Source organism: Mus caroli, unplaced genomic scaffold (genome assembly GCF_978045245.1).
Source record: "Mus caroli unplaced genomic scaffold, Mus_caroli_1 scaffold_13, whole genome shotgun sequence".
Lineage (NCBI taxonomy): Eukaryota > Metazoa > Chordata > Mammalia > Rodentia > Muridae > Mus > Mus caroli.
In genome coordinates, this window is record NW_028227268.1 from 65,552,668 (window position 1) to 65,565,498 (window position 12,831).

At 43.8% G+C, this 12,831-nt stretch overlaps 1 protein-coding gene across 5 annotated transcripts in view; it reads left to right on the forward strand.

Annotated features, from left to right (window-relative positions):
- Positions 1-17: 17 nt before the first annotated feature.
- Positions 18-12,831, forward strand: part of Fam114a2 (family with sequence similarity 114 member A2) — a 36,455-nt gene continuing 23,641 nt past the window's right edge. The window contains exons 1-7 of one of the 5 annotated variants that reach the window (XM_021176572.3): positions 18-86; positions 4,286-4,485; positions 4,841-4,940; positions 5,226-5,318; positions 9,126-9,214; positions 10,888-11,022; positions 11,519-11,677. In XM_021176572.3, the coding sequence (XP_021032231.1) occupies positions 4,303-4,485; positions 4,841-4,940; positions 5,226-5,318; positions 9,126-9,214; positions 10,888-11,022; positions 11,519-11,677 (759 nt within the window). In that variant the 5' untranslated portion in view covers positions 18-86; positions 4,286-4,302. Of the gene's footprint in view, positions 121-167; positions 541-4,285; positions 4,486-4,840; positions 4,941-5,225; positions 5,319-9,125; positions 9,215-10,887; positions 11,023-11,518; positions 11,678-12,831 lie in introns of those variants that run through there. The other 4 variants (XM_021176573.3, XM_085830004.1, XM_029483396.2 and 1 more) reach the window with 4 other exon arrangements.

The window sequence follows — 12,831 nt, forward strand, 5'->3', positions numbered from 1 at the left end:
TCGACCGCGACCCCGCCTCCGCGCTGAGGTCAGGAGTACTTCCGCGACGGTCGGGTCGGATCGGCGAGCGAGCGGCGGTGGCCGCGGTGAGGGGCGGTGTCGGGGCTGTGGGGCTTCCGGGTGAGGGCGGCGAAGGCTGGGGGTCTCGGGGTCACGGGTTGAGGGGCTGCAGCGCTTCCGGCTATGTTTGGTGGGCTTGCCGGCCGAAGGGCTGGGAGAGCTTGTTTACCTGAGGCCTGGGGGTGGGACCTACGTGCGGACGTGCGGAGACGGGAGACTGGCCACGTTAGCTAGGGAGTCGCCGCTGCCTGCCGCCGGGCTTCCCTGTCGCACGGACGGGCTGCAGCGCTGACCCCAGGTTCGGCTTCCAGCTAGTCAGCCACGCCAGCCACGCCGCCTCCGGCACGAGTGTGCTCTGGGCATATTTGTGTCTCGATTTTGAGGCGCCTTGTTTGACTTCTCCAGTCATCTGGATTGTTCTCCTCCAATCAGGAAAACCCATACCCGGAAAACATTAAATAGTACAATTCCGTATGTCTGGTATGTGTTTAATCTTACTTATAGGGACGGTGGAGAGGGACATCACCACACACACGAATCTTGTCTCCTGACTCAGCCTAAATTCTTGGCACGTCCTCGATGCTTATTAAAATCTCAATTGTGCAAGTGAAATAATAGGGACAGCCGGAGTTTACAAATTGGAATGTTCTAGTTTCATAAACTTTAAATGAACTTATGCAATATGTGCGTTCTATTTGCTTACATAGAGCACATCGAGAGACTATTTATTATATGTTGTAACTCGGAGAAAGAAGAAAAAGGTAGCTCTAAAACAATGTCTATACAGCTGCAAGAACACCTTCTGAACTTTGGGCAAGCATGTCGGTGTCTTTTTGTTAGATCAGCCTTTGGACTGACAGGGGCAGAAATTGCCTTACATATCTTCTCTGTCTCCAGAGCTGGGTCCATATGCAAAAGGTTCTTGCCATGAATAAGTAAACGAGTTATTTTTCTATTTTTCTGAGTTAGTTTGCATGGCAATTGGTACTTGTGTATGGAATTTTTTCCTCCATGAGTTTTTGGGACAGTTTAATATATGCATATCGTGTACCCATAGAGTCTGGGCAACACCTTTTTTTTTTTTTTTTTGGAGGGAAAGACAAGATGGCAGCAGAAAAAGAAGAGGGGAGGAGGGAGAAGACTAGGCAACACATTCTTAATCCACCTTTCTAGCCTTGTCACCCTTGCTTCTTCCCTAGTATAGACATTACTCTAGGTGACTATATCATGGCTCCCTGACCTTTCTTCTGTGCTGTCTCCATACCTTGTTTATTTACCTTCCTGTTGCTGTGATAAGATACCCAGACAGAAACAAGGAAGGCGATCTTATTCTGAGTCATAGTTCGCTTGTCCAGTGGCAGGAAGGTCACGTAGGAAACTGGTCACTTTGCACCCACGGTCTAGAAGCAGAGAGCAGGGGATGCTTGCTATCAGCTGGCTTCTCCTTTTGATACCTTCCAGGATCTCAGGCTGTGTCATTGTGCCACCCACAGTAGACGGGTCTTCCCGCATCTGCTAACCTCATCAGGACAGTCTCCACACATGTGCCCAGAGGACTCTCTGGTGGTTCTAGGCATATCAGTTTGGCAACTGAGAATGACTGTCACAAGCTTGAACTTTTCTTTATCTCATTGGCATTTTCATTCGTTAAAATCTTAGGCATCTTTAAGGTAGACATTACAAACACAGATGCACGCATGGTCTAATTGGATTGCTATAAAAGAATACTATAAATTTGGAGATAGTAGAGTATGAGAGAATGCTGTTCAAATGCGAAAGGATTCAGCGGCCATTTGGCACCAGATAGGTCTTACCTACTTAAGTGTCCCTGTTGCATTATCTTTTACAAGGGGACCTAGAAATGTCATTTTGTTTCTATGGAAGATGAGACTTTAAATGTTAGCAACTAATTAAAAGAAAGGTTTAAGCAGTGTGGACTAATTAAAAACCCCTGTAAGTTGTAGTTAGCTAACAGACTTCTAGTTTGTGACCGTCGCTCTAGGTACACTTTATGAATCATTCTCTGCTGCTTATACTGTCTTCTCTATTCTTTAAGATTTGGTGTGTGTGTGTGTTTTGAGACAGTGCCTCACTATGTAGCTATCTCTGTCCTAAGACCTACTTTGTAGACCAGGCTGGCCTTGAAATCTCAGAGGTCTGCCTTTGCCTCCTAAGTGCTGGGATTGAAGGCAAAACGCCACTAAGTATTTTCTGTATGTTCTTCAATTATTGTGCTATATCCCATCTGCCTTTTTTGTTAATTTTTTTTAAGTGCATTAGAAGCATTGGATTTATCCTGCACTTAGTGCATACCTGAATAAAATGTTTGTCAGCATACCTGGTGTGTATGTTGTATGTGTGTGTATGTTCATTGGTGATAATTGGTTATTCTGGAAACTAGTATTTCTCTTAGTAGGAGTACCAGTGACATGTTGGCTTTAATTGCCAAAGAGCTGTATTCTTGGTAGGGATTGAATTGGATAACATTGCTATTCCAAAGCTGACCTGAGGGACCAGTGGATGTATTTAGGTGGTAGAGCTCTTGCTTAGCATGAATGAGGTCCTGGATTTGATCCACACACAGCAGAGTAAATGAAATAAAAAGTGGAATTCAATTAGGCTTTGGTTACATTTGACCTAACTATCAAAACAGTATTAGGAATATTTACAAAGAATATTAAAAAATAGAAAGCTGATCTGACATAGTTTAGACAATCTCTGGAACAATTAAAGTCAGAATGGATGCTTAATGATAGGATAGTCTAGTGAAAGGAAAGATTGGTAAACCGGCTTCATCAAAATGAAAACTTTTCATTACATGACCCCATGAAAATAATAAAAAGATAGGCGTGGTGACTCATGTCTGTAATTCCAGCACTTGGAAGCCTGAGGCAGGAGGATTGCCATAAGGTAGTCAGCAAAGAGGGAGATCTTGTCTCAAAAGACGAAATAAGACAGTGAAAAAAAGATGGGCAACTAGATGTTTCTTAGAAGAAAATATTCAGATGGCAAATAAGCACTTGAAAAGATGTCAAGTGTCTTTAGTCTTGAGGAGATGAAACCGAAGCCACAGTGCGCTACCACCACATCACTTACAAAAATGGCTCAAAGTAGGGGGGAAACCTCATCAGAATGCAGGAAGTTTGGGTTATTTGTACTACTCTGGAAAAGATGACAGTTATATCTAAAAATAAGCACGGATTTACTATGACCCATATTATTAATGTAGTCTTCATTATTTATCCCAGAGAAAAAGCTTATGTTCACATAAATACCTGTACGTGAACTTTGTTTTAGTTGTATGACAGCCTCATGTTGGAAACTGCAGATTACCTTGAATGGGCAAATACATTGTGATGTATGTATGTATGTATGAATCCATCCATCCATCCCTCCCTCTCTCTCTCCCTCCCTTCACAATGATGTTACTGAGAAATTGAAAGAGACTTTTGATGCAACCATAGTAGAATGGAGGGACTTAGGCTGAGTGAAAAAAGTCACTCCAAAGATAATCTGTGTACTTCACTTCAAAATGTCAGTGTCCGAGAACAGATCAGTAGTTGGTTGCTGTAGGTTGAAAGAAATGTGGGAAGAGTCTGGCTACAGAAAGGATGGTCCAGGTATCCTTGGGATTGAACTGTGCCTTACCTGTACTGATGCTCAGTAGAGTTAAGTAGTTGACCCTCTGTGTTTGGAATTCAGCATTTGTAGATTTAACTAATCATAACTAGAGAACAGTTGGACAAAGTTTCATCTGTGCTAAACCTGTGCAGACTTGTCATTGTTCCCAAGAGAGTTTAAGGTCGATTGCAAAGCTCACGTATGGTGTTAGACCTTACAAACGAAGTAGAGGTCATGAAACTTGTGAGGATGCACTCTGATATCGCATGCTGTCTGTTTTATAGAAGGGATGTGACCACTGAGATTTTGTTGCCTACAGCATTCTTGCAGCCAATTCCTTGCAGATACCAATGGACGGCTGTAAATGTGGTAACATTTTATGTAACTAATGTACACATAAAGGCACACTTAAAAACTGTAAAATTGGAAGGACACTGGTGAATTGTAACAATGTCAGCTTCTGGTGGGGAGGTGGCTGGAGGTATATAGAATCTCTTTGTATTGTTGCAGTAGTCTATGAATCTGAAAGTCTCAAAAACATCAAGCAAATAGTTTATACTAAAGAAAGTGGTATCAGTAGATTCTTGTTGGGCTTTTGTTTTAGCAGGTGATGTTGTAGTCATGTCAGATAAGGATCCTCCAGAGTCTCCAGTGGTAACCGAAGCAGCTTCGACCCTTAAAGATGAGAACTGTGAGCCAGTGGAGAAGCCAGAGGATAAATCTCAGCCTGTAGTGTCCACCCGGAAAAGACCAGAGATCAAACCTTCTAGTGACCTTGAGGCTTCTGCTCTTCTTACTGCTCAGGTTTCATAGGCATTAGCCAAAGTAGCATATCTATTAAAATTTGGGGATTTAAAAATACAAGTCTTAAAAGGGGTGCGTGCGGGATCAGTACTAATTTACAGTGGCATGTCCTTCTTTTTACAGCCATAAACTGTCAGCTTTCTGATGCAGCAATGCCTTTATCAGGAATTGTATTTGCTGCAGGGTATTTCTACACTGTTGGCATTCATCTGTCAGTCCAGCAGGATTTCCCCAAGTCATAGATTTGCCGACGTATGCTTCTCTAATGATTAGATATCTTGTCTGGGCACTTCTGAATCTCCTCTAACTTTCTGTTTTCTTTTGTCTTATTTCTTCTCTCACTGGAAAATAACAGGAGACTGCTTCTAAAGATATAGCTCAGACTGGATGGGGTTATTGGGGCAGTTGGGGCAAGTCTCTGCTCTCCTCAGCCTCAGCTACAGTAGCTACAGTAGGTAAGATGCTTGATCATTTTCTTTTGTGTGCACTGGGGCTCATGTCATGCTCTATTAGGAAGTTGAAGTCTAGGGATTCATTTAAGCCTTCTTTTTAGTGATAAGTCAGTGGGAGTTTTGTTTTGTTTTTGTTTCTGACAAGAATGCGTATATCATTAAAATAATGTGTCTTATAACCATGATTTTAGAAATAAGCAGATATTATTATTATTAACTATTATTATTATTTTCTTCAGTTTTAGTAACAACAGACAGCACACAAATGTTAATTGTTTTTCTCATCAGGACAAGGTATTTCAAATGTCATTGAGAAGGCAGAGACTTCTCTTGGGATTCCCAGCCCCACTGAAATTTCAGCTGAAGTCAAGCAAGCAGCAGGTCAGTATATGTGCTTGGGGTTTCAGTTGAAACTGACAGTTAAGTTCACTTTCAGCACTAGCACTTAATGATAATACTCATTCAGTCCCGGACCCTTAGGACATCTTGAGACTGTGAGGAAGGGGGTCTGGAGTCAGGAGCTCCAGCTGTGTCCCCCAGAGCCATTCATGTGTCTCTTCATTGCACTTTTGCATGGATGAGGTGAACACTCAGCAATGAGGCTGCAAGCACGCCATGTGAGAAGAGCTCACCGCTTTGCTTGTCATAGTTAGGTTTCCTGTCAGTATGGTTAGCTCAGTTTGAGCACTGTGGCAAGACAGAATGATTGTAGTGCGCTAGCTGGTTTGTTTTCACTTGGGTTTCTGTATGAAGACGAAGTTCTATTCTGGTTTGTCTGGATCAGAGGGAAACCTACAGTCACTCAAACCCAAAAGGACACAGTTATCAGTAGGGACCATCAGAGTTTTAAGGCGAGGCTTACTTCTTCTATCCCTTGGAGGCCTTACTGTTTCTCACTGTTGTTTTCTTTGCTTATTTCTATCATTTTCCTTTGAAGCTAACTGGCTGCGTTTTGGTCTCCTCCAGCTCCACCTTGATAGAGCTCTGGCATATGTGACCACGGAGACTAGCTGGCTCCAGTTGTTCCCATTTGTGTATTCCTTGGAGTAAGAATCAGATTGTCATAACGTTAGGTTACGTGACTGCAGTTTAGATACAGCCGGGAGACAAGCTCACTTTACCCGAACATGGCCGCACAGGCTTCTGCGTGTGTGAATTTGAGACACTGTTCATGTTGACACCCTCCTCCCCTCCCCTCCTCTTCCCATCTGCCTCCTCATCTCTCTCCCCTTCCCCCTTTCTTCTTCCCTACTTTCTCTCCTCACCCCCTTTCCTCTTGCCTTCTTACCCTGAATGGCTTTGAAGTCACACAGTCCTTTTGCCTTAGTCCTTCGAGTGCTGCATCATAGCCCAGAGCTCACACTGACTTTCCTAAGGGTCATCAGGTGACACTGTAACTGAATGTGCTCCAAGTCAGGAGTGGAGTAGAGAGGACATGACCTTCCCCTACCATCTCTCTTTCTTTGAAGAGAGTCAATGTCTTCTTTCAGCAGTTCCTAGCATATGGCATTGGTTAAGAATGGGTCTCTCAAATGGCATTGGTTAAGAATGGGTCTTGGGGCTGGAGAGATGACTCAACCCCAAGAGTTCTTCCTATATCTCCTGAGGACTGAAGTTTGGTTTCCAGCACTTGTGTTAGGCAGCTCAGCTTTAATTTCAACAACAGGGGGTCTGATCCCTTCTTCTGGACTTCAGGGGCACCTGCACACACATAGCTTCTACTCACACAGACTCACACATACACATAAATAAAAATACATCTAAAAATGTGGGGTCTTATGCTGATGCTGTAGTGTCCAGAAGTAAGAGAAGAGTGGGCTTGGGAGTTAGAAGTGGCTTTAGATGGAAGCTGTGTCATCTTCATAGCACTGGAGGACAATCTGCTACTGAGGTCCATGGGCTAAGACATGCATTGAAAGACTAAAGTCCTCCATGGTGAGCTCCTTGGTGGGATAGCTATAGAGTTAACGTCTTCCAAGTGAAAGTGTTAGATTGGGTATGAAAATGTGAGGACAGAAGGGTGTGTGTCTGGGTGCTGGTTCTTTTTCTGTCTCTGACGATGAGAATGGAGAGTGTGACTCAGGCTAAAGGGGTGACAGTAATTCTACCCAGTGGATGTCCATGGGCTTAGATTGTAGTTCATTAAGAATGATAGAACTTTGCCAAATTAAGAGTAGACTACATTTTGATAAGAAGTCCTTTCCAACCAGGCTGGCCTCTAACTCAGAGTCTGCCTGCCTTTGCCTCCTGAGTGCAGGGAATAAAGATGTGTGCCACCACCACCAGGCTGCTTTGGTCATCTTTTAGTGATCTATGTTTCTTTAAAGGACCATGTTCATCTTTGCTTTCCTTATATTTGCAGGTAGTTATAGTGTGTGTGGCTTAAATGACTCTATTAATGTTTCTAAGCTGGGTATAGTGGCACACAGCAGTTATTTCAGCAGTCAGGAAGTGTAGGCAGGAGATTAGAGAACCTAAGACCTATCTCAAAACAAAACCAAAAATGTTAGTGTGCTTGCTCAGGCTGAGTCTTGAGTAGCCTTTACTTGAAGGGTTTGTTTAAGGCTTGGCTCTTTTGTAGGCTCCATCTATTTCCCAGGTGCTTAATGAATCTGCTTGGTGGGTTATAAGTGAGGTTTCTTAGCCTAGTGTGAGCTCTGGGGATTATTTAGCTTACTGCTCCCCAGCAGTTTCTTTCCCCAGCCTTGTGGAGTCTCCTTGTGCCTGTATACTGAATACTGAGCAGTGCAGCATTCATAGCGAGGCACTCAGGATCATGTGTTTCTGAAGAAGCTTAGAATCCAGGGATAACTCTATCTTTTTTGTGTTGCAGAGTCCTCTCAGCTCCTGCTGTCTCTCATCTCTGCCTTTCCCTCCCTGTAGTTAGAAGAATCTTCTGAATAGCAAGCCAATTCAGTCACAGTAGTCATTTTGTTTCTCTTTTCTGTTGGACCAAAATCTCCTTGTCTGACTCTGAAAATCGTTTCTTACTTCTTGTCCAGTTTTATAGCTGTTATAGTAGGAAGGCAAGCCCAAGAGCAGTTAGAACATTGTCACCGGAAACAGAAGCCCTCCTCTAAGAGACTGGGCACTCAGATGATGTGGTAGCACAGTCTGAACTGTGTGCTATAGCATGAGGCCTTGACTCCCCAGAACCCATGCAAAAAGAGCTGTACTACTACTGTTGGAAAGGCAGAGAGAGGAAGCTGTGTGGAGCTTGATAGCCACCTCGCCTAGCTTAATCAGTGAGCCCCAGGTCCCAGTGAGAGAGACCTTCAGAAAAGAGGCTTTCCTAAGGAACATTCAGGGTTAACCTCAGGCTTCCACATACATACACATACATGTCATACATGTGTACTGCACACGCATGAGCACATGATTACACCCCTTTTGCCCCAAAGGCGACCTCCCTCAGGGTTTTTAAAGTCAATAAACGGGAAGAGATTGTTTTTGCGACATGGATACCTTTGTAGCGCAGGTCTGTTTGATGACAGCTAACGAGCATCATTCTCTAGGACAAAGTGAACTGGAGTTTGCTTTTAGCTGTGCAGTTTTATAATTGGATGTTTGGTGGGGTAGTTACATTTATGCCGTGTAATCAATAGGACACCGTGATACGTATTTCTCTGGGTCTAATTGGAATATAAGAATATTTTATTGACCAAAAAGGTTCATGTAACCTTTATCCCTGCTCAGTCATTTGCCTGTTTTCCCTTACCTAGAAGTTTGTGTCTATGAGATCATTCAGTTAATAGTCTGATTTTATATCAGTCTTTGTTTGTTCAAGACTTGATTTTATTATTGAAATGAAGTGAATGAAAAAAAAACTGCCTACCTTATCTTTCATTGTAACATAACAAATGTTTTAAAATAAAAACATAAAGACCTGAGGTCTTGGGTGCAGAAACAGTCCTATTTTTTTTTTTTTTTAATTTTATTTTGTGTATGTGAGTACACAGTCTCTATATTCAGACACACCTGAAGAGGGCGTCAGATCCCATTACAGTGGTTGTGAGCCATCATGTGGTTGCTGGGAATTGAACTCAGGACCTCTGGAAGAACAATCAGTGCTCTAAACTGCTGAGCCATCTCTCTAGTCCCAGCGTCTAGTTTTTAAAAAACCACATATTTGTTGTTAAAGCAATGAATGATCCTTTCTTTCGCGTTTCTGTTCCTTCTCTGTTTCAGGAGAAACAAATGCTGGTGAGAATGGAAGCTTACTAGTGGCTGGACCATTCGGGATGCTCTCGACCATCTCTACAGCTGTGCAGAGCACGGTGAGAAAAAGTGCAGGGGCCTCTGCTGTCATAATGGGCTGTGTGCTTGAGCCAGACAAGTGGAGTGTAAGCTGCAGAGCAACAGATTGTCTTAGGGACTGGCAGGTCTTGGCTTTGTGTCCTTAGGAAGTATTTCTGCTTTACAGAATTATTTCTTGGGGCTGGAGAGATGGCACAGCAGTTAAGAGCACTGGCTACTCTTCCAAAAGTCCTGAGTTCAATTCCCAGCAACCACATGATGGCTTACAACCATCTGTAGTGAGATCTGATTTCCTCTTCTTGTGATCATGAAAACAGAACACTCACATACATAAAATAAATAAATCTTTAAAAAGTTATTTCTCTTGTAACTTCATCTTTTAAGCATAAGGGACATGTGATTTTTTTTTTTTTTTGATGAACCAAGGGAAACTTTGCTTCGTCCCTTGCAAACTCTAGATGATGAGAATGTTTGAAAAATGATAGGGCTCTTAATGTCTTTCCTACATGAGGGAAGGTGGCTAGTATTTTTAGTTTTGTTTTTTTTTAAACTTTAAACTGTTTTTTTTTGACTCAGGATCTTTAACTTTTTGGAATACAGCATGCAATATAGAATATGACATCACATATGTTTAGATGAATTTTCATGACATTCTAATTTTCAACCATAGTAAGAAACCTGTCAGTCCATTGCTTTCCCATCTTGAGGCATGTTTTCTTTCCCCAGCTCAGATAGCCACCGTTGGGACTTGTACTATCATGACTTAGTTTTGACCTGCTCTTCTCCTATGTATAAATGAAGCAATAGGTGTACATCTAGTCTTCCACATACTGTGTCTGAATACATCCATGTTGCAGCTTTGCTATATTCATAGTGTGACTTGGTCACACTTTATTGATCCCACAGTTAGTAAATACCAAGCCAGTTTCCAGTGTAAGCTGTTACAGAGTGTTGCATTGCACACTCTTGTACATGTCCTCTAGTCTATCTTGTGTGCGTTTCCCTTGAGTATGTGTTGGCCCAGGGAGTAGCACTATTAGGAGGTGTGGCCTTGTTGGAGGAAGTGTGTCATTGTAGGAGGAGGCTTTGAGACCCTTCTAGCCATATGGGAGACAGTCTTCTCTGGTTGCCTTCTGATTGAGATTTAAAACTCTCAGCTCCTTCTCTAGTGCCATGCCTTCCTGGGTGTTGCCATGATTCCTACCTTGATGATAATGGAAGGAACCTCAGAACCTATAAGCCAGCCCCAATTAAATATTGTCCTTTATATGAGTTGCCTTGGTCGTGGTGTCTCCTTACAGCAATGGAAACTCTAATTAAGATTCTGGGTAAGGCAGCTGCAGCAGGTATTGACTCTCAGGTTCCCTGAGTGGTTCTATCTGTGTGCATTTGGGTGAGCTGTGTGTGCTTGTTTCAGCCGCTCTTCAGGCTGCCTAGTGCTTGGTATTGCTGGCTGCTGCTGCTTTTTTCCCCTCCTGGTGCTGGGATTGAGTTTAAGGCCTCACACATGCCAGACAAATACACTGCCACTAAACTAGCAGTACATCCCATTCTCCTCCCTCAGCCTCCCGAGTAGCTAGGACTGCAGGCCTGCATCAGCAGCTCCACACTATGTAGCCATTCCTCTATCGTCAATTAGTTGTGATGGAATTTTGTGGAAATCTGTTTTAATGGAATTTTTCGGCTTTCCTAGGGCAAGAGCGTTATCAGTGGGGGCTTGGATGCCTTGGAATTCATTGGGAAGAAGACAATGGATGTCATAGCAGAAGGGGATCCTGGATTTAAAAGAACCAAGGGCCTGATGAATCGGACTTCTACGCTGTCTCAGGTTCTGTTTCCTTCACCTATGCTCTTCCTGCTTGTGTTTTGATTTGATTTGTGCTGATGTCGACTTGGAGACCTTGTTAGTGTTGCTTTCTTTGGGATCCTTAGGGGTTGTGAGATGGGCAGTGAACCCCAGTGCATAGAGGAGTTCTAGCTGTTTGTCCCTCCGTTTCCCTTTGAGCAGCCTCCTGTCAGCAGAGAGATGCTAAGCCCTGTCAGAGCTGTTAGATTAATTGTTAGATTAATGTTTAGACCCCCCCTGCCCCCGCCCCTCAGAACAGCACCTGGTGTCTTGGATGCTATTTACACTGTCTAGCATCTGATTTTGTGTGATAACTTGTTCCTGCTGTTTCCGAGCTTCTTGGATTTGGACTGTGATGCCAGGATTGAAGGGGCCGTGCTCTGAGTGGAGCCTGAGCAGCCGTGCTCCCTTCTGCTCTGTAAACTCACTCTTGAGCTCTCATTACTCTGTTTAGTACAACGCTTCAATCCCTTTTTAGGTTTTACGAGAGGCAAAGGATAAAGAAGAGCAGTGGCCTTCCAATGAAGTAACCATGGAAACAGACAAGAAAACTCATTATGGGCTACTCTTTGATGAGTTTCAAGGCCTTTCACATCTAGAAGCTCTGGAGATGCTTTCCCGAGAAAGTGAGATAAAGGTAATTCCCATCTTCCAAGGGAGGCTGCAGAGGCTTTTCTGTGGCGCACTTGGGGTGGAGGCCTGAGAGTGTGGAAGCACCTTCCCCAGCAAGCAGAATCCAATGTGTGAGTAAGGTGATGGGACGGATCACGGGTGATTGTCCTAATTACACAGAAAGGACAGGGTTAAAGAAGAGCTTTTAACATACTTGTCATTTTCCATTATCTGTCTGTCTGCCTGTTCCGTTATCTGTCTGCCTGCCTGCCTCTCTCTCTCTCTTCCTCTCTCTCTCTCCTTTCTTTCTTTCTTCTTTCTTTCTTTCTTTCTTTCTTTCTTTCTTTCTTTCTTTCTTTCTTTCTTTCTTTCTTTCTTCCTTCCCTCTCCTCTCCTCTCCTCTCCTCTCCTCTCCTCTCCTCTCCTCTCCTCTCCTCTCCTCTCCCCTCCTCTCCCTCCCTCTCCCCTCCCCTCCCCTCCCCGCCCCTCCCCTCCCCCTCCCCTCCCCTCCCCTCCCCTCCCCTCCCCTCCCCTCCCCTCCCCTCCCCTCCCCTCCCCTCCCCTCCCCTCCCCTCCCCTCCCCTCCCCTCCCCTCCCCTTCCCCTCCCCTCCCCTCCCCCCCTCTCCCTCCCCTCCTCTCCTCTCTCTCTTCTCCTCTTCTCTCTCTCTCTTCTCTCTTTCTCTCTCTTCTTCTCTCTTTCTCTCTTTCTCTCTTTCTCTCTCTTCTTCTCTCTTTCTCTCTTTCTCTCTTTCTCTCTTTCTCTCTCTTCTTTCTCTTTCTTTCTTCTTCTTCTCTTTCTTTCTGTCTTTCTTTCTTTCTTTCTTTCTTTCTTTTCCTGAGGTCTCTTTGGCTTTAGCTGCCAGAAACCTTACTGACAAGCTGCCAATTTGCATGCAGTTAGCTATTTGCTTTAAGTTGGTTCAGGACGTTTGTGTGTTATTGCTTGTTGGTTTTTTGTGTTAAGATTTGTTTTATGTTGAGACAGGACCTCACTATGTACCCCTAACTGGCCTGGAACTTGCTGTGTAGACTAGGCTGCCTCAAACTCACTGAGATCTGCTGTCAGCCTCCTGAGTGGTGGGGTTAAAGGGGACATCATCATACCTGATTAAGGATTTATTTTTTTATTACTTGGGTGTGTATGCCATATGCTGCAGAAACCCATGGATGCCAGGAGA